The 19,770-nt window shown below is 40.8% G+C and overlaps 1 protein-coding gene across 2 annotated transcripts in view; it reads left to right on the top strand.

Moving 5' to 3' along the window:
- Nucleotides 1-19,770, top strand: part of RASGRF2 (Ras protein specific guanine nucleotide releasing factor 2) — a 268,468-nt gene that overhangs the window by 138,745 nt on the left and 109,953 nt on the right. The window contains exons 14-17 of one of the 2 annotated variants that reach the window (XM_079145547.1): nt 3,493-3,741; nt 4,581-4,969; nt 9,623-9,748; nt 12,501-12,590. In XM_079145547.1, coding sequence (XP_079001673.1) covers nt 3,493-3,741; nt 4,581-4,969; nt 9,623-9,748; nt 12,501-12,590 — 854 coding nt within the window. Of the gene's footprint in view, nt 1-3,492; nt 3,742-4,580; nt 4,970-9,619; nt 9,749-12,500; nt 12,591-19,770 lie in introns of both variants that reach the window. The other variant, XM_079145546.1, reaches the window with a different exon arrangement.

Raw genomic sequence — 19,770 nt, 5'->3', positions numbered from 1 at the left:
TTATTTGCTTTCCCATTCCAAGAGTAAAGTGCATTTAAAAAGCAATTTGGTTATATCTTGTAAAACAAAAGTTTTTTTGAAGCTAAGAAAATGTTTGTCTTCCTTGCCTTCTTATGTGAATATTTTGAGATCTGACTTGTTTATGCTGAGACAGTAACTAACATTAACTTTGGAAGGATAACTTTCCTCTTCTGACAGGTATTAACTACAGTTAGCTTGATCCCTGTGGTACAAGTTGGAGAATTTGTTGCCTCAGATGAAGGCAGAGTACATAATACTAGTAGTACAGAAAAATATCATTCAATTAAGGAATGATGTAATTTTAAATTATTAGTCAACTCAAAATATTTTGGGAAGGGCCATTTTAAAACTCTAGGGCAAAAGTTCCTTTTGCGTACAATTTTAGAAGTTTTTGATTTAGTATTTTTTAAAACACCAATTATTTAAAAATGTGAAATGCTAAGATTAAGAACAAGTAGGGACTATTAAGACAGAAAGTCCGAATCATGGCTTAAATTTTGGATTCACATCATTAGGTTAAGATTTTCTTTTCAATTTTTTTTACTACAGAATTCTAATTTTAATTTTTCACAAAATGATATATATAATTTTTGTTCTTTATGAAAAATATTGTTTGAAGGTTAGACAACCGTGAAAGTCCAGCTGCCTTTGAGACAGATGTGTGAGTCAGACAGCGTAGCATAATTATAAGCCCCTAGCCCTAGAGCTGCTGCACATCCACTGTACATATGTTTTGTTGATACTAATAATTAATACTGTCAGGTGTGGTGGTGCACACCTGTAATCCCAGTTACTTGAGTGGGAGGCTGAGGCAGGAGGATCACAGGTTTGAGATCAGCCTGGGCAACTTAAAAAAAAAAAAATAACAAAAAAGGGCTGGGGATGTAACTCAGTGCAGAGGATTTGTCTGGCATGCATGAGGCCCAGCACTGCAAAATGATGGAACAGCGATGATGGTGATGAAGAAGGAGAAGGGGAGGAAGAAGAAAACTTTAGTCTTGTACCTGACCAGTTGTGGCTTTTGCGCCCATCCCAGCAGTTTTACCAGCATCCATGTCCATTTGCATCACCACTTTCATATAGACCAAGATTTTCTACCTTGAAGTATGTAGAGATGCTACTTAAACAAGTTGGAGCTGCTCTCCTGCTCGGACAGGATCCTGTCTCTTGGGCTACAGGGATTTTCTGTTAAAGCTAAGATGTCCGCACTACTCGAGGTGTATTCCTCAGGCAGAGTTAAGTTTTGTATATTTATTCTTTCTAGTTCTCCCAGCTTCTTTGAGCCTGCTTGTCCTCAGTCAGAGAAGGAGTATGATTTTGCCATCTCTATTCTACCCTAAACTCTGTATTTCTGCCTCCCTGTGTGCATCTGTCTCCCTGGCTACAAGCCATGAAAAAAAAAATGTGTCAGAGTTAAAAGAAAAATTATGCTCTTGTAACCATGTCTCGTTATTGACAAGGCAGCACTTTCTAAGCACTTACTTACTTCCTTTTAAAACTTACCAATTATAATAAATGATTTGGCTTTGATCTCTTGCTGTTGCTTTTGTGTTTACCAAAAAGGAGTTGCTATGATCCTGGGAGACTAAAGTAATGCATTCTGTCTTTCTTGATTGTCCTTTGGGAAATAAAGTAAGATCCAGTTCAGTATAATAAAGGAAAATTAAGTAATTTCATAATATTCAATTTCTTTACTTAAAATGAAAACAATCACAATTTTGAAGGACAATGGTGTGATTAGTTTAATTTAATTTCATGCTTGTGGCAACATATTTTTTTCTACTAGTGTTTAGAATAAACTAATTATAATCAAAAGATGAAAAGCTCAAAACTATGATTAGAATGCAAAATCATAACACTTGTTAGGTGAAAGTAGCCCTTTAAATGATATCTAACTAAGGCCTTTTTTGTTTAAAATAATATTTGACTTCAACTTTCTTGGAAAATTGAGGTTGTAGGTAGAAAATAATGGGAGAAAAATTGGTTATATCATTAAATCAATTGATGGATTCATAAAAATCACTCAGGACTTTTTACAAATGAGAACATTAAGAACCAGAAAAATAAACTTGATTAAGGGTCACATCGTGAGTGGCAGAAAAAGCCACTGTTTTCAATAATCTCAAAAAAATGCACTTGTATATTTCTAAGATCAATAATATGACTAACGCTAACAGGCCAACAGTTCCTCAGCAGGAGTAAGCTGGTCATTTAAAATGCTCTTTCAGGCCTTCAGAAGAAGCATTTCCACCTGCACTGAGCATACTTGGGACTGGGAAGTTTCCAGAAGCAAGCTAAGGAAGCTATTGATTCCTTTCTAGTCAAAGGAAATAAATATATAATTTAACCTCCCTTGAAGTGCCAAAAGGGCTAATTAAAATTGCTCACAACAAGCTAACTGATTCTTAGCAAGCAGTTGGCTCGCTGAAAGTCACTGGTGCTATAGCATATCCTTTAATTAAATGGTGAAATCCAGGATTTTACCGATTGCCTGTTACCATGCTGCAATGAAGGGGAACAAGGGACCTCAGAAGGGGATGTGATGGCTTCAGGCAGTCTTCATGGTCCACCTAGAGAGGCTGCCAGTGCAGTGCCCTAGCATGAGGAATGGGGGGTGGCCAGGTGGGAGGTTCCACAGAACAGTAGAAGCAGCCGATGGCAGGGTGGCAGTGGTAGGTATTGTTTACTGGAATCTGTCTCAGACACTATTTTTTAAATGAAAACATTTTTATTAATAACATCACAAAAACATAACATGTCACTTATACTTTATGGATTAAATTGTATTCTGAAATTTTAAACACATTAATAAGACAGGAATCATGAAATGAACGAATTAGGCTTTCAATTCAAGAAGTTAGGAAAAGTATGAGAGACTAACCTGTAGGAAAGTGTAGGAAGGAAATAATTAAGATAAGACAGTAATAAGATAATACAAAGAACAAAGGTAGAGTTGATAAATTAAAGAGCCAATTAGAAGGCCAAATGCCAAAGCATATATTATATGTTAATGTAGTAGTTATATTGTTAAGTAGCAGTAATAACTATGTCTTTTCCTCCTCAGTGTGTGTGTGGGGGGCTGTCAACTGCTATATTTTTAAGCATACTTCTGATACTCTGTTTTTTAGGGCATAAGAGATGCTTTCCCCTCCTTAAGAGGATTTTTCATTTTCCTAATAAAATATGGTTGAGTTAGAAAGAGAAGGAAACCACAGAGTGAAATGAATTATCATTACATCCTTCACAATGAGTTCTGGCCTTCCTAAATTATAATGGCATAAAATATTCCTCAGCATACCAGATGTCCTCGTAGCCTGCCTTTATGCACATGTGTCTTGTCAGCATGTACAAGACACATGTCCATCTTCTTTTGAATGCGGTCAGAAGCGATTTTGTAAATGCTGGAGGACTCAGTGGCCAAGGGGGAAGCCTTCTCCTGGTTTGGTTAACATGTCCCTACTTTGCACGTAGGTCTGATGCCCGTCTTCATAAGGATGACACTGACATTTGCTTCAGTAAAACACTCAACTCCTGCAAAGTGCCCCAGATCCGCTATGCCAGCGTGGAGAGACTCTTGGAGCGCCTGACTGATTTGCGGTTTCTGAGCATCGATTTCCTCAACACCTTCCTGCACACCTATCGCATTTTCACCACGGCCACTGTGGTGCTGGCGAAGCTCTCTGATATATACAAGAGGCCTTTCACCTCCATCCCCGTCAGGTAGGCAGGGTTTGACCTCTGGGTCCACGTGAACAGCCCAGATCTTCAGAGCAGCTCCTGGGCACTGGCTATGTTTTTTTTTTTTTTTTTTTTTTTTTTTTTTTGGTACTGGGGATTGAGCTCAGGGATGGAGCTCAGGGTTACTCAACCACTGAGACACATCCCCAGACCTATTTTGTATTTTATTTAGAGACAGGTTCTCACTGAGCTGCTTAGTGCCTCGCTTTTGCGAGGCTGGTTTTGAACTCGAGATCTTCCTGTCTGAGTCTCCCAAGCTCTAGGATTTCAGGTGTGCACCACCACACCCAGCACTGGCTTGCTCTTGAACTCACCATAACCCCTGCCCCAGTGGAAGGCGGTAAACAAAGGTCACACACAGGGTTTCCCAGAGAAGAAGTTGAAAACCCTGCAGTCTCAAGTGGCCTTTTTTTGCTTCTTGATTTTTCAGAAGCAGTCTATTATTTTAGACCATTCTATTTTTTTACAGTGTACTTTTCATAATTTAATATACATAAGAATCAGCTGGAGGGAATGTCTTATTAAGTTACAGGTGATTCAGTGCATCTAGCGGGAGCTGAAGTCTGATAAACTCCCCAGACACCAGCTGCTGTTCTTTGCAACCTCAGTTTAGGAGTGAGGGTTAGACAGGGACTAAAAGGTGTCTGAGTTCCTTTGACAGGTGCGTGGCACACATGTGGCATTTAGATTAAGGAAAATGCAATCGTAGCAGTGTAATGATATCGTGGTCTTTAAATGTAGGGAGCATGTTCTTGGATGACTGCTGGGATGTCATCATCACGAGACTGCAACCTGTTAACAGGATTTTCTATTATTTTCAGGTCACTGGAATTGTTTTTTGCTACCAGTCAAAACAACAGAGGTGAACATTTGGTGGATGGAAAATCCCCACGTTTGTGTCGCAAATTCTCTTCCCCACCACCACTGGCAGTGTCCAGGACATCCTCCCCAGTGAGGGCCAGAAAGCTGTCCTTGACTTCTCCCTTGAACTCAAGGATAGGAGCCTTGGACCTGACCACGTCCTCGTCATCCAGCAGTCCCACCACCACCCATAGCCCCGCAGCATCCCCACCGCCGCACACTGGTAAAGTACCGTTGGATCTTAGCAGAGGCCTCTCTTCTCCAGAGCAAAGCCCGGGATCTGTAGAAGAGAATGTAGATAACCCCCGCGTGGATCTGTGTAACAAGCTAAAACGAAGTATTCAAAGAGGTATTACCCAGCACATCGACATGATCACACCCACCTTTGCTGCCACCTGCTTCCGCACCATTCCTTCTGGAACCTTCCCTCCCTTTCTTTACAGCACTCCTACTTCTGCATAGAGTAGAATGGATACAATGGCTAGTTAGAAGAGAACATTCCTGTAGCTTCCTTTAGCCCTGTGGAACCAGGAGCAGAGTTAGTTTCCCTCATTCCCTATAGCCAAAGGCTAGCTGTGGGCAGTTTTCAAGGGAGGAATAGTACATCTGGGTGATATTAGTGGAAAGTTCTTGGAATTTGGTGTAAGGCTGGTTGGCTAAAGAGCCTACCATGATACTTTGTGGAGAGGCAGATTGTGGGCACCCACATCCTTGACCTTCGGCCTCAGCATCTCCTCTGCCTCCATTTCTGCCCTCAGCTCCTGTATTGCTCCCAGCTTTTCCCTGCTGAGCATGATCTAGACTGGAAGCACTAAGATGGCTTCAATTTTGTCAAGAGGGCATACCATACCGTAGTATAGGTATAGGGAGAAAAATCAAGGCAAAGATGGTTTTGTTTATCCTTGACACGGCCAAGCTGGTTTTATAAAATCTGGATTAGAGCACTTGGTTTCTTGCTTAAATTCTCTAATGGCATTCCATTACTCTTAGAATAAAGCACATTTTTCCTCCAAGGCTTTCAGATCCTATGAGACTTCAGTGTTCTCTCCCTCTCCAATCCGTACGCTTGCCAAGCTCCGTCATCTTCTCAGCTTCAGTCATATTGATTTCCCTTTTGTGTCTTAGGAACATCTTGTCATTCGGCCCCAGGCCTTTGCATGTGTTCTTGTCACTGCCTGGGCAGCCTTTCCCCACATAAGCTCCATGAACTCTGCAGTCTTGTCTGTCTGGTTCACCTCTGTTTCCTCAGTGCCTAGGCCAGTGCCTGGCAGGGAGTAAATTTTTGTTAGATGAGTGAATGAAGTAAAACACTCCGGGAACTAATTCAGGGTCCTGTGTGCATCACCATGTCCTCCTCAGCTTGGTATACATAGGGGTTGGAGGAGGCGATCCTTATTGCTTTTAAAATTCAGTGTTTCTGTGATGCATATCAAAACATTGTTTCGCAGCCAAATTAGCAAAGAGCTTTTTTTTTTCCTCACTGTACAATATCTGATTTATTGATTGATAACATAAAAATTAGGTAATGAATCAGATGAAGTATCCAGATTTCAAGGAGGATCAGCAGATGGACCCTTGCCTTTCTACCTGCCGGAAGCATCTATGTGCTTTCTCACTTGGATCATTTAAGTAAGCTTCCTGGGTGAAGTGTTTAATGGAATTTTAACTGGAGGGTTGTCGTCATCAACAGTAGCACTCTTTTTAACAAGAAATTCTTTAACTTGACAAGTTAGCAACTAAGGAGGAGGAAAAGGGGAAGATAATTAAAAAGTCATTAGAACAGCAAGCTTCAGCAAAATCACCATGGATTCTTCTCTGAACTGATGAGATGATGGCAAGCCGACGAGTGTTTGGTGCTCCGTGCAGCGCCAGGGCTTGGGCACCACCATGAGGGAATGACTTATTGCACCTCACCCTGGGGCTATGTGGCCTGGGAAGGTTTTTCCCCTCCTTTATAGGATTGCAATAAAGAGAAGGAAAAATCTGGAGGTAAATGTGGATCCTCATGTTCTCTTGAGTTAGGGGAGCACTTTGGTGTCAGATGTTAGTGGCTCTGAGGCTGTGGTGAGATAGCTCCTGGGGCTGGCTTAGGACGGGGGTTTGCCTAGTGGTCCTCAGCAGCCACTGGAACACCCCTAAGTTTGGCTCTGAGTTTCTCAAGTGACCGAATAAAAACAGGAATGCAATCAATTATACAATTCACATCAAAACCAGGAATAGATGGGTTGTATAGGCACATCTTTTCTTGCTATTAAGATGTGGTAAAGAAAACACTGAGTAAAAAAAAGCTTAGAATTAAGACTGGGATTATGGTAGATTTTTGGCATTCTCCTCAATAGGTAAACAAAAGAATCATAGACTCAGTCTTCTATTTTATTCTGCATTGGCATAAGGGCAATACTAGTCATGAATGGCTTTAGGGAAGTCATGGATGACCTCTTCAGCATGTCTGAAAGTTCTGTGTGTGTGTGTGTGTGTGTGTGTGTGTGTGTGTGTGTGTGCATGCGTGTGATATCTCTGGCAGTCCCAAGTGCTTCTCTGTTAACCCTGCTATCTAATCCTGAAAATTCCAATTGGCAAAGAAAAGGGTGACACACTGATCTGTCTTTAATTTGAAAGATGTTTGCAAGTGCTCTGCATAATGTTAACAGTTAAAAGTTGGCAAACTTGAATAAGAATCCTATGCCAAGAGTTTATACATTTTCTGCTCTTCATTTCAGGATTCAGCCCTGTCCAATCTCATTGTGTGATATCTACTTTCCCACTGGTCCATACCAAGTCCATAGGTCTCATTGCTCTCCCCCTAGACAGTCAGATCATGCACTTTGAAGAATGCTAATTTGAAGAATGCTTTGTTAAGTTTCATTGTCACAAATGATAATGCCAGCATTGTAATATTTTCTGGCAAGAGAACTTGAAATAGCATGAAGGGAAAGCAGAGCACTAGTAATTTTCCCTCAAAATGAAACCGGTGATAAACAATTTGGGTTAAAAAATAATACAATTTACTTTCCCCCAACCTAGTTCCCAAATCTGTTGTAGGTTCACCCAACATTCACTAGCTGCCCTATCTTCCTAATACCAGGCATTCGCCTCCTTCTTCTACCCCCAGTGTTTCTAAAGAGCCTGACCCAAATTCCACCCAATGATGGATTCTCAATGAAAAACCAATGGCAGGCAAGAAAGGAGAGCCAAAGGGCACCACACAGCCCGGTGTATGCTCAGACCGTGGCTGAGCAACTGGTTTGCCCACATGGGGCTGCATAGCCCACTGCACCAGTGTCTGTCTCTGTGTTCTCAGTTTGAAAATTGTCTGCCTGTGGGTTGAACGTGCTCCTGATTTTAGCATTTGTTTGGAGCTCACATCTGCCCACTCATCCTGCAGGCAAAGCTGTTTGCATGGAACTTGATTGAAAGTGAACACACCAGAAGGAAATGCTTCACCACCCCATGCTAGCATGGTTCCTTCTCCCTGTAGGTCTATTAGCTAGTAGTGTTATTCTCTGCTTTCCTGCTTTTTCAGTACATTGGGGTTCTTTTGGTTGTCTCACTGGCAAGTTTTTTGGGTTCAGCATATTGCTGACTAAAGATTTTCTCATTGGCCTGAGAATGAATGAATGGTTGGATCAGACCAAGGACATGCATTTGGTATTCTGCCTGCTCTTACAGAGCAGATGCCTTCCATTACTGAGTTTTGATGGAGCTATTTAGAAAAATAATAAAACTAACAGCTAAGCACTGATTTTCTTTTTGTCTGCATCTTGCATCGTTGCCAGCTTTACTATAATTATGTCATTCAAGGAAAGATTCTAACCATTTCCCTTCCCCAGCTCCTTTGAGTTGCAAAAGATTGAAATTGTGGCCATATTTCTAAGGGAGTAAATTATATGCAAGTGTAAAAATGGCTTTATCTGAAGTCATTAGGGATTTTGTACAGTTTGTTAGTGAAATCTTGAATGGAATGAAAAGAGAAGTAGTTCAACTGACCAGGGTAATGAAAATGAGTGGAGGTGAAACTTAGCTTCTATCAGTGGGAGTTAATGAACAGCCTAAGGAAAACAGAAACGGAAGAATTGTTAGACCTTTATTAATATTTTGGTAAATATATTTCCTTGGAAGAATATACGCAGTTATAGTCAACAAGCCAGTGGAAGGGGTAAAGAAATGTTATTAGCAGTAGCCTAAGTGTGACCCTAGAATGATGGAACTTTTATTCTTGAAATATTAGCTGCAGAAAGAGGCTCAACAGTTCACTTAAAAAAATTTCCACCTGCTTCTATTGATCTGTAGCTATAGCTCAGAGCTACCCAGTAGAACTTTCTGGGAGGATGGAAAAGGTCTATACCTGTGCTGTCCAATAATGTAGTCACTAGCCACAGGTGGTTACTTAGCATTGAATGTGGCTAGTCCAAGTGTGCAACTGAAATTTTACTTTAATTTTAGTTAATATAAATTTACATGGTTTTATTTGGTTGGTGCTATCATTTTGGACAGTTCAGCTTTAGATCCCTAAGAGCCCCCAGGCATATTGCTAGAAATCTAAATTTTGGTTACCAAAGGGGTGACCAAGGCAAAGAAGTAGTGAAGTCCTAATTTTAATCCCATTCTGGTTTATAATCTGAAAAAGACCCTTTTTCTCCACTCCAAGAAAGCCAGAATATGCTGGAGGGCAGATAATCTGCTACATACCCCCCTGTTCTTTTTAACATCTCTTATTGCATTGGATGGAAGGGACTGGCCAAGGTCAGTCAGGCTCAGCTAGGCTCAACAAGGTCAGAAGGACACCATTAGAGAAGATCCATGTATTAGTTTTTAGTATTAGTGTTATTAGCATTCCACTGGGAAGAAGGCCCTGATTTAACCCTGAAGTCCTTTAAAATGTAGACTAGTATGAAATGCTCTTTATCCATAATGAACTTTTGCATTTGCATGCATGATACTAACAAGAAGCTCTGGAATTCACGGCCTCCTTGTTGACCTTTCTGCTGTGTGTTTTCAGCAGCAGTCCTGGAGTCCGCCCCAGTGGACCGAGCAGGAGCAGAAAGCTCCCCGGCAGCAGATGCCACGGAACTTTCACCTTGTAGGTCCCCCTCAACTCCCCGGCACCTCCGCTATCGCCAGCCTGGAGGTAAGAGCTCAGAAAGGCACTCAAATAGAAAAGTGACTTCTGGCTTCTGAATCTTTCCTTTGCCTTACTGTTTTACTACCTCAATACATTTTAGTATCAGTTGTAAAAATTAATTGGAAACAAATAATGTTACTGTAGGACAGGAGAGTGGTAAAATAAATGACTAGAGAATGTATCTTCAGGCTAATGGATATCTGTTTGTTCTCATGATTGCTTTGCATTTTGTGTGGAATAACGTGAATCAAAGGGCCTGCCTTAGATAATGACTAGTTGAGAAATATCAGTGCCGTTTTACCAAAACGTGGCCAGATTCCGATTCCTTACCATAAGTTCAAATGTAGTCTAAATAAAGAGGCTCATCTGGAATATCATAATCTGGGGAAATTTTATTAATAACACTATTTCATCTAAAATAAGGTTCACTTATGGGGATCCCATCGTTATTGCTAGAGGCAAAAACTGGTATGTTTTATTTATATACAGTTATGAAATTTGTGAAGCATGATCCCATAGTTTCAAAAATCAGAGAAAAAGGTAGAAATCGTTCAACTTCCTGTTTTCCTTACTCACTGCTCAAATAAATATATCTAAATAACAGTTGTTTTGAAATGTTTCAAACTCTTAATCCAATTATTTCAAGTCAGAAGAGAAAATTATATAATTAGGAAGCAAGATTCACTGCAAGTAACTCAAGTAAAATGCAAAGGTTTTTTTTTGTTGTTGTTGACTTGCATATTCATGCTTTAAGAGCATTTTGGCCAAAGATAAAGTACCTGGCTCCACATGGGCATTTCATTTGTGGCCTTAACCACTGGTGGAAGCTGGTTCCAAGAGCATCTAGAAGGGTCAGGGATAGGCTATTGTCAGAAGATTTACCTTGATGGAGAGTAGCCTCCGGGACTTTCAGGCTCCTGGTCAGTTACAGATCACTGCCATTGAGGTGTTTCTGTAAATGCAGGTGACAAGCTAGACCTTCCTGGCATGTCATGGGACTACCATGGAGTTAGCCATATTAGAGTTAGACTAAGAGTTAGACTCTTCTTAGAACCCTGGTCAATCCAGACTTTGGCAGCTTCTTAACCATTGCCACGTAGGACAGGTCCCTGGGGTTCATTGCAACATAGAACGATTTGTGATCAAAGCCCATGGTAGCAAGACTCTACCAAAGCAAGAGCTAAATGCTATTTATTCACTTTGCTACTATTATGAGAGCTGTTTTATATTCTTTTCATGTGTTTATATTCACAAATTTTTAATTTACCTTAGGATTATTTGAAATTATCATCCTTTTTTTGGATTAACTGAGCACCCCCGCTTTGGAATGTTTGGGGAATTGAACCCATGAATGCTCTACCACTGAGACAGGGTCTCTCTAAGTTGCTGAGGCTGGCTTCAAACTTACCATCCTCCTGCCTCAGCCTCCCAAATTTCTAGGATTACAGGCATGCACCATCCATACCCCGCTAACTAAGCCCTTTGTTTCTTCCCCAATATGACTAAATTACATAGACAGGAATATAGGGAGGGGGCTGCAATCTGTGATAATGTGATAGATCCAAATGGGAGACAGGATCACCTGTTTCCTCACTGTCTAGCCAATATTTTACCTCTTCACCTATCTACTTACTGCATGATTTTGTGCTTACATTAGACAGCGATTTGCTTCTTTATTTCTGTATTTAAAGCATGCCTGTATAACTTCAGGATCAAACTAATAAAAATTCTTCAGGCCAGAATCATAGCAGAGTGTTTCCACTGAAAGTGGGAGGAAAAATGGCAAGCTTGGGTCAGCACTATCAAGACAGACTTGGAAGGACAGGGGCTGTGAGGGCTGCTCAGGTCACCTTGCAACTCTGGAAAGGCTGCACTTACAGTTTCCCTACATTTTTTTTAAATAGGCATTTTAAAAACTTTTATGTATGTATGTATGTATGCACGCACGCGTGTGGTGCTGAGGATGGAACCCAGTGCCTCACACATGCTAGGCAAGCGCTCTTACCACTGAGCCACAGTCCCAGCCCACTTCCCAATGTTTAAAGGTCTTTTGGAAAGGAAATCCTATCCATAAATGATGTAGAATCTTAAAAATATTTCTTTATTGAGATATAATTCACATACCGTAAAATTCACCCCTTAAAGTAGATAGTTTAGTATTTTTGTGTATTCACAGGGTTAGGCAACCATAACCACTGTTTAAGTACAAAACGTTTTCATCAACGAAAGAGAAACCCTGGATCCATCAGCACCCATTCTTTATTCCTGTCTCCCTGGCAACCGTGAATCTACTTTCTGTATGGACTCATCTGTTCTGGACATTTAATATAAAGGAAATCATACAATATGGAACCCTTTGTGATTGGCTTCTTTCACTCAGAATTCTGTTTTGTGGATTTGTTCATGTTGTAGCACATATCAGAAATTCATTCCCTTGTCATGACTCAGTCATATTTCCTTTTGGTTTACCTGTCTGTCAGCTGATGGATGTTTGGTTGTTTATATTTTTGACTACTATGAATAATGTTGTTATGGATCTTGCACAAGTTTTTTTGTGGATATATGTTTTCCTCTCTCTTGGTTATGCACCTAGAGTGGAATTGCTGATATACAGTACTGCTATTCACCTACTAGTAGGGACAGTACAGGGCCTTGGGCCCAACCCTTCATTCAGGGTAGGAGTAAAAATGAGGTTTTCCAGTATAGAATAGTGTCCACCCGCTTCACCTTTCCTTTTCCTTTCTTTTAAAATAACCAGGACAGACAGCTGACAATGCCCACTGCTCTGTTTCGCCAGCATCCGCTTTTGCAATTGCCACTGCTGCAGCAGGACACGGGAGTCCACCAGGTGAGTAGGGGGCGCACCTGGGTACAGACATGTGGCAATTTATGTTAAATCAGAGGCCCCTGACTGCCAGGATCCTGCCCAGTTCCTACTCTGTGTCAGTGTGTCTGGATTAAGACTCGCTTAAACAAGCACCTTCAGAAATCTCGTGTTTTGCGATGGCATGGAGGAGCCTGGAGAACTGGTGTTAAATGAACTAAACCAGGCACAGAGAGACAGCACTGCATGATCTCATGCACATATGGAATCTAAAGAAGTCAAACTCACAGAGCAGAGAGCAGAATATGGTTACCAGGGGCTGGGGTGATGGTGCCAGCCAAGTGGGGAGATGTACAGAGCTCACGGAGTCTCAGGTAGAAAGGAGGAGTGATTTCTAGGGATATACTTTACAGTGTGGTGAATACAGTTAATAATTAGGTACTGTGTATTTGAAAATTGAGCTTAGATTTTAAATGCTGTCACCACAGGAAAAGGTGAGTGATGGATGCGTTAATTGGCTTGATTTACTTATTTCATAATGCATACCCATATCAAAACAGCATGTTGTACCCTATACATATATACAACAAAATTGAACAAATACATAAATAAACAAGCATCTTCAAGTGAGCGTCACATGGGTGGTTGGTGGGCCACACTTCTGAGAAATCCTGTATAGCAGAAGGATATGTTACTACTCCCCCGTTGTTTTATGGTGTTCTTCAACCTTTTTAGCCAAGTAACTGAGAACACCTTGCATTGTAACTGAGTCTGATGCTGAAAGCCTGTGCAAAGTGGGAGGGGAGGCTTACGGAGTGGGGAGCGCCACTTGAGCTGACTCAACGGCTCATTTCCTCTGGCTCCACGATTCTTTCTGAATTGCTGTCAGTTAATGTTCAGGGTAAAGAAGAGGCACTTAAAATAAAAGTACAGTGTTGATGAAAATAGTAGATGAAAATTAAGTTCATTATCACTGTCCTCTTCTCTCATAGGCAAGGAGGACATTACATTAAAGTGAATCTGTAAATGGTTTAAACAGACCTGTTTTCACATGTACTAAACCTGTGGGTTTCTGTCATGCTGTGTGGACTCATGAGAGGTGGCATATTTTGCTCCTTAGCGATTTCACCTACCACAGAAGAATTCTTTTCCAAAGCCTATGAACCTATATTCCAACAGAAACTAGAAGAGATTATCTGTTTGATTTATTTGAAATTGAAGAAAAAAGAAGGATGTTCATAATGAACACAAACTACCATACTAATTTTATATATTCCATCTAAATGGAAAATTTTCAGATTTACCACTTTCTACTTCTTGAATACTTTGCCAACATATTTCATGAAATATGGTCAAGGAAATTGTGATATTCTTTGCCGCAAATATTCTTAAAGGCAGCATAGTGATTATCTTGTATAATTGATATTTTGTCAATCCAATTGACTTTTATTGTTGATTGCATTCTATAATAACCAACTTTTTTTCTGGTGAAATAATAGGGGACTCTACTACACATTCATCAGAATAAGTTGTCAGTTGTGATTTTTGAAGACTTTTCCTGTCTTCCATTCTCACAAACTATTTGTCTTTGGCCAAAGTTAAGTAAAAGAACATACTCACAGGTCTCCTAATTTAAGTGTAGGCTGTGAGGGAAAATAGTTTTTGATCTAATTTGAGATGAGCCCATGTCCTCATTTATTGGAGGCTAAGTGGGGAAGGTCCCTTTTCATTTGAGATTGTGGTGAAGATCACCATTCTAATGAGCTATAGAGAATGACTTTCTGACTGGTCCATGCACATTGCATCTAAAGGGAAAAGGAATCTGTTATGGTTTGAATGTGAGGTGTCCCCCAAAAGCTTACATGTATGACAATGCAGGAAGGTTCAGAGGAAAAAGGACTGGGTGGGTAGTAAGAGTCTTAACTCAATCAGTGAATTAATTCCAGATGGGATTATTTGAAGTGGGGGTGTGACTGGAGTAGATTGGAATTGGGGTGTGGCTACGGGAAGTGGAGCCTCCCTGCTTCCTGATGGTGTGAGCTGCGTCTCTCTGCCACACTCCTCTGCCATGATGTTCTGCCTCACCTTGAGCCCTGAGGAATGGAGCCGGCCTTCTATGGACTAAGACCTCTGAAACATTGAGCCCTCAAATAAATCTTCCCTCCTCTATAATTGTGCTGGTCAGATCTTTTAGTCATAGCAGCAAAAAAAGCTGACTAAAACAGAACCTAAACAGTCAAGTCTTTCTGAATGCCTGCTGCTTCTGCTGCCTTCTGTTCTCCTTCTGCCCTGAAGCTGGAGTAGCCTTAGGAAGATGCTCTTCAATTAGTTGCCCACCGCAAGGGTCCCCAGATTTGCTAAGGTATCATAGCCATCTTGCTGTGTGCAAGGCAGCCTGAATCCTGGGTGAGCAGACTGCTCTGTCCTTAGAGTGCTATTAACGTTGCCAGTCATGCAGTTGGAGCCACATGATTCGATTTTAGAAGTAAAAGCAGCAAGGGATTGGATTTGACAGTGCCTGTGGCTCTGCTGTAAAGGCAGTGAGTTGCACGTGACTTGATTTCCCCCTGCCATGGTAAGAAAGGGGATCTCTTGCAGAAGGACCAGTGTGTTCCTGGTGCACAGCCACCCAGCAGAGCTGGTCCCACAGGTGATTTCACCCACTTGGAAGAACTGGGCAGAACTCTTGTTTTACTGGTCCTGAAGAACAGGACTCAGAGTAGACCCAGGGAAGTGCTACAAAGGTGGTCTGGTCACATTAGCTGGCCAGGGAGAGCATGGGGTTGCCCGGGGTAAGGCAGGACCCAGATGCACACACACATATTCAAAGGGAAAGAGTGTTACATAAAAGCCAGTTCCCCAAGTGGACTTTGTATCTACTCTCTGAATCAAGAATTGCAGACCTAATGCACCCTGGAACCTGGTGAGTTGCACAGGGAGAAGGAAGAAGGTTGGTGTCAACACCCGTGCTGTCGTCAGCCTCATAGTCTTCCTGTCTACTGGGCTGGCACACCTGGTGGCACAGCTCTGCCGTGTCCTGAACCCTCGCAGGAAACAAGGCCCTGCCCGCCCAAGCCATGGGGGTCACAGGGTGAGTTTCCATGTTGCAGGTTCCTCTGGAGGTTCTTCCTGTTTTAATCCTCTTCTAGCTCCAACCCTGTCCACCTCCATCAAAATAGACAGGAATCTGGCAACCCTGAGTTATAACTGATCATTAATAATTATGCTTTCAAACATTCACTCCAGACATTGTGTGGTAAGCCATTTCCCTTTAGTTACTGTTTGGAAGGCTTTATTATTGCATTAAAAAGATTTTCAAATTTAGCGAGAGGTTGGGTAGAACATTTCCTTTACAAAGAAGCCAGACCAGAGAGGCTCCTGCTTGACTCTGGAGTCAGGGGAAATGATTTTATTTGTGGACACTGGCTCTGTTTATTTGTGGATCTGTTTAGGATCACCTGCTGCACCACCAGGAGTGGAGCCTGCTTAATTTCTACATGCACTGGAGAAGTCTGGGTTTTCTTCTTTTTGTCTTTATTTTTATTGGGATAGAGCCAATCCTTTTCAAAAATGCATAGAATGCTCTCTTCCGCATCATGCCACCTTTGCTTACCTTAGTCTACCTTTTCTATCCAGAAACATATGCTTTCTGTGAAGGTGGCAACATTTTGGGGAGATCCTGATGACTTTTTATGTAGAGGGAGGGCCAGTACTCAGGATTGTAGCATTATGCTTCCCATATTACTTCTCCCTGATTGTCATGTTCTTCTGACACACATCACAGGCGCACAAGTGTCATTGTCTTGAGTTTCCTGATTAGTTTCAGCTCCCTACATACAGCCTATCTTTGTTTTCTTTCCTCAGTACTTTTCACTATTGGGCATGCTATATATTTTACTAAATTATCTTGCTTGCTTCTATTTCTCCAACAGAACATACGACCCACAAGGGCAAGGATTTTTGTTCATTTTATTTCCCACAGTCTTCCCAATATCTAGAATAGTATTGTACACACAGTAAATGATCATTAAATATATATTAAATGAATTAATGAATCAATGAATGGATCCTCACACCTTGTAATAAAGTAGATTCAGTGCAGAAAAGAAAAACCTGTACCTGCCTTTGTATTTACTGTGCTGGAGTGTTTTAAATCACTGGATGTTATTGTTGTATTTTTCCTAAGGCAAAAGAATTTTGCATATTTCTCCAAATGACCTGGGAAGGGATATCATTCACTGCAGGTCAGCAAGTGGTTTCTGAGTGTCTCTTGGGATTAATCCCACATCTCTGGATACCCATAGCCCTGAGCTGAGCACGAGCAGGGACTCCTAAATAAAACTTGCTGCCTCACTCTTGATGAGATGTAAGATTTTCCTCACACACAGGACTGGAAAGGTCTTGAGACAGGCCAGGGCCTGAAACCTGGGGTCACCTTGAATGTTTACTGCCAGTCAGAAGGCACTAACCAAACTGCTAAAGCTTCATACTGTGAGTTAATAAGGACTGATTTCATATTATAGACATATCCACTAAACCAGGCATTTCTTCCTTTCTAAAAGAGGTACTATTGCTAATCTTCAGCTATATTAGGCCGAGTTACAGGTGGATTCAGAATCTGTGGGTCTAATGCTCATGCAAGAATAGGAAATTACAGATGTTAACCTTTAGGTCACCTTCCAGGATTTTGGAAGAGCACCATACAAATTGAGAGGTCCTGAAACCTAAGCTTCATTGATTTCCTGGTAAATATACTTTTGAGTCTGCTGTGATTTGAATATGGGTAATCACCCAAAGGCCCAGCTGTTAAAGGTTTGGTTCTTGCTGTTGGGAGATGGGGCATTATGGGGGATACTTAGGTCATAGGTGGCCCTCTAAAGGGATTGTGGACCCCACCAGTCCTTTTGGTCTCTGCTCCTTGGCTCAGAGTAAGCGAGTGGCTTGCTCTGCCACTCTCCTCCCCATTGCCTTCTGGTGCCCTCCTCAGAGACCCAAAGCAATGAGGCAACACAATCTTGGACCAGAACATGCAGAATCATGAGCTAAATTAACTTTTTCTCATTATAAGCTAATTGACTCTGATGTTTGTAACCCAAAGCTGACCGATACTGAGTCTGATTCAGATAATTCTTGGAATCACAATAGCTACAGGCAATTTTGTACATTGGGTAATGGAGCTGGAGGTATGGATGATCATCAACTAGTCATTAGAAGTCTGTCTGCTAAGTTCATCCAAAGGCAGATGGTGTAAGGGAAACAGTAGCATGTCATCAATTAAAAATGAGCTGTTGACCAGGTATTAATAATATTCGGACCCTTGTGGAGACTAGTTGTGTTAGTTTGTGGTAGTGGTGAGTACAGCATAACACTGTATATATTACCACTCTGATTTTCTCCTCTACTGTCAAACAAGCCTCCTTTTCTCTGGTGTGGCTTTAACTCTATAAGATTGGGACAAAGGACAATTGGTGGGGTTCTTGTGTGCCACCACATTGGTTGAAATGTATTTGCTGGCATCTGCTCAAATTTTAGAGCTCTGCACAAAGTGGAAATTAAGATGTGTGCATTTCAGATGGCTGCTGATACAGGGAACTTGCAGGTGCAGTTTGGATATAGTTATGATATGAATAGAAATGCAAATTCAATGAATAAATATATCAGGGCACATCATAGTACTTACTATAAACCTGAAGCTACCGCATTAATTACAGTTTATGAAATGATCTAAAATGAAGTATGAAAGTGTGACGTGGGTTATTTTTATGGCAGTAGAAATAATGGCAGTGGAGGTACTATAAGCAACTCTTCTTTGTAAGCAGATTATATAGTTTACAGTTCTATGAAAGTAAAAGTAAATTAACAAAGTAGAGGATTGGTTGAATGCACTTATAGGAAAATTAATGGCACCGTTACAATTGCTTAGAGAAGTAGTGAACCTTTTATTGTTGATTGCTTGGTACTTGTAAAGTAGTTGATTTATAGTCTGTATTTTCTTTTATTAAACCAGTCATGGCTTGTGTAGTGAATAGTAGATCTGAGTTTGTTGTAAGTTGGGCTTGGACCAGTTTTTTTAAAATACTGATACCTGGTCCCCATACCCAGAGATTCTGATTGATTGGCCTGGAAGACAACTCAGGAATCAGGATTTTTAAAAAGTTTTACAATTGATGCTAATGATGTGGACCCAAGTTGGAAAACTACAGGACTAGAGAAGCACTTGATGAGTGTATATATACACACACATACATGTGTATGAATACATGTGAATAAATATACACACATATATGAATATTTTACTGAGTCAGTTAAGGCTAAAATTAGGTTGTTTCCAAATTTCATAATAGATTTGAAGGTAGATGAATTTTATAATTATTCAATTACTTTGGCTGAAGCACAGGGTTAAAATGGTTGGGTCAACCTAATATGCTCTGCTACCAGTCTAGTACTACACATAGATTTCATTCCACAGTGTGGTATTATTTTATGTATTTGGTGTTTTAGGTGTAGAATCAGGCAAAGGCTGGTGTGCTAGATGTAAGGAGAGCAAAGTGAGTCCTATCTGAATCACTGTGGACAACTGACTTCATCTCTCTCCGTCTGTATTTCTCATGACTGAAGCCAGAGAGTTGGACAAGTCGATTATCTAGATGTGATCCTGGTACTAACAACATCAACATCACCTGGAAACTGGTTAGAAATGCAGATCCCTAGACCACACATCATCCTGCTCAGTCACATGGTTGGGCATTTTAACATGTGCTTCACTTGATTCTGATTCATGCCAACGTTTGAGAACCATCGAACAGCATAATGTCTGAGCTCCCTTCCCTGTTTAAACATCTGACTGTATTATTTATAGTGGAATATAGATAAGTCTGCACTTTTATCTCCTCCTAAACCTCAGTACAATTCTACCTTTACCTTTTGGTAATTTATGCATAGTAAAGATAGTTGGTGTTGTCCAAGTTATGAATTTAAATTCTCGCTTTTCTTTGTTTAAAAGATGGAAGGAAGTCTAGAGTTCTGCACCATGTTAGAAATCACTTTTTAAATCTCTAGGTAATAGAAACTGTTGTGGTCATTTTTCTGCAGTTGCATTTCTGTAACAGCTTTATGGAGAGGTAACTAATGTACAATGCAATTAACCTATTCAAAGGCTACGGTTTAATGGATTTTAATATGTTCCCAGAGTTGTGCAACAATC

Source organism: Sciurus vulgaris, assembly GCF_902686455.1.
Source record: "Sciurus vulgaris genome assembly, chromosome: 6".
In the NCBI taxonomy this organism is placed as follows: domain Eukaryota; kingdom Metazoa; phylum Chordata; class Mammalia; order Rodentia; family Sciuridae; genus Sciurus; species Sciurus vulgaris.
This window is presented reverse-complemented; position numbering and strand designations above follow the sequence as displayed.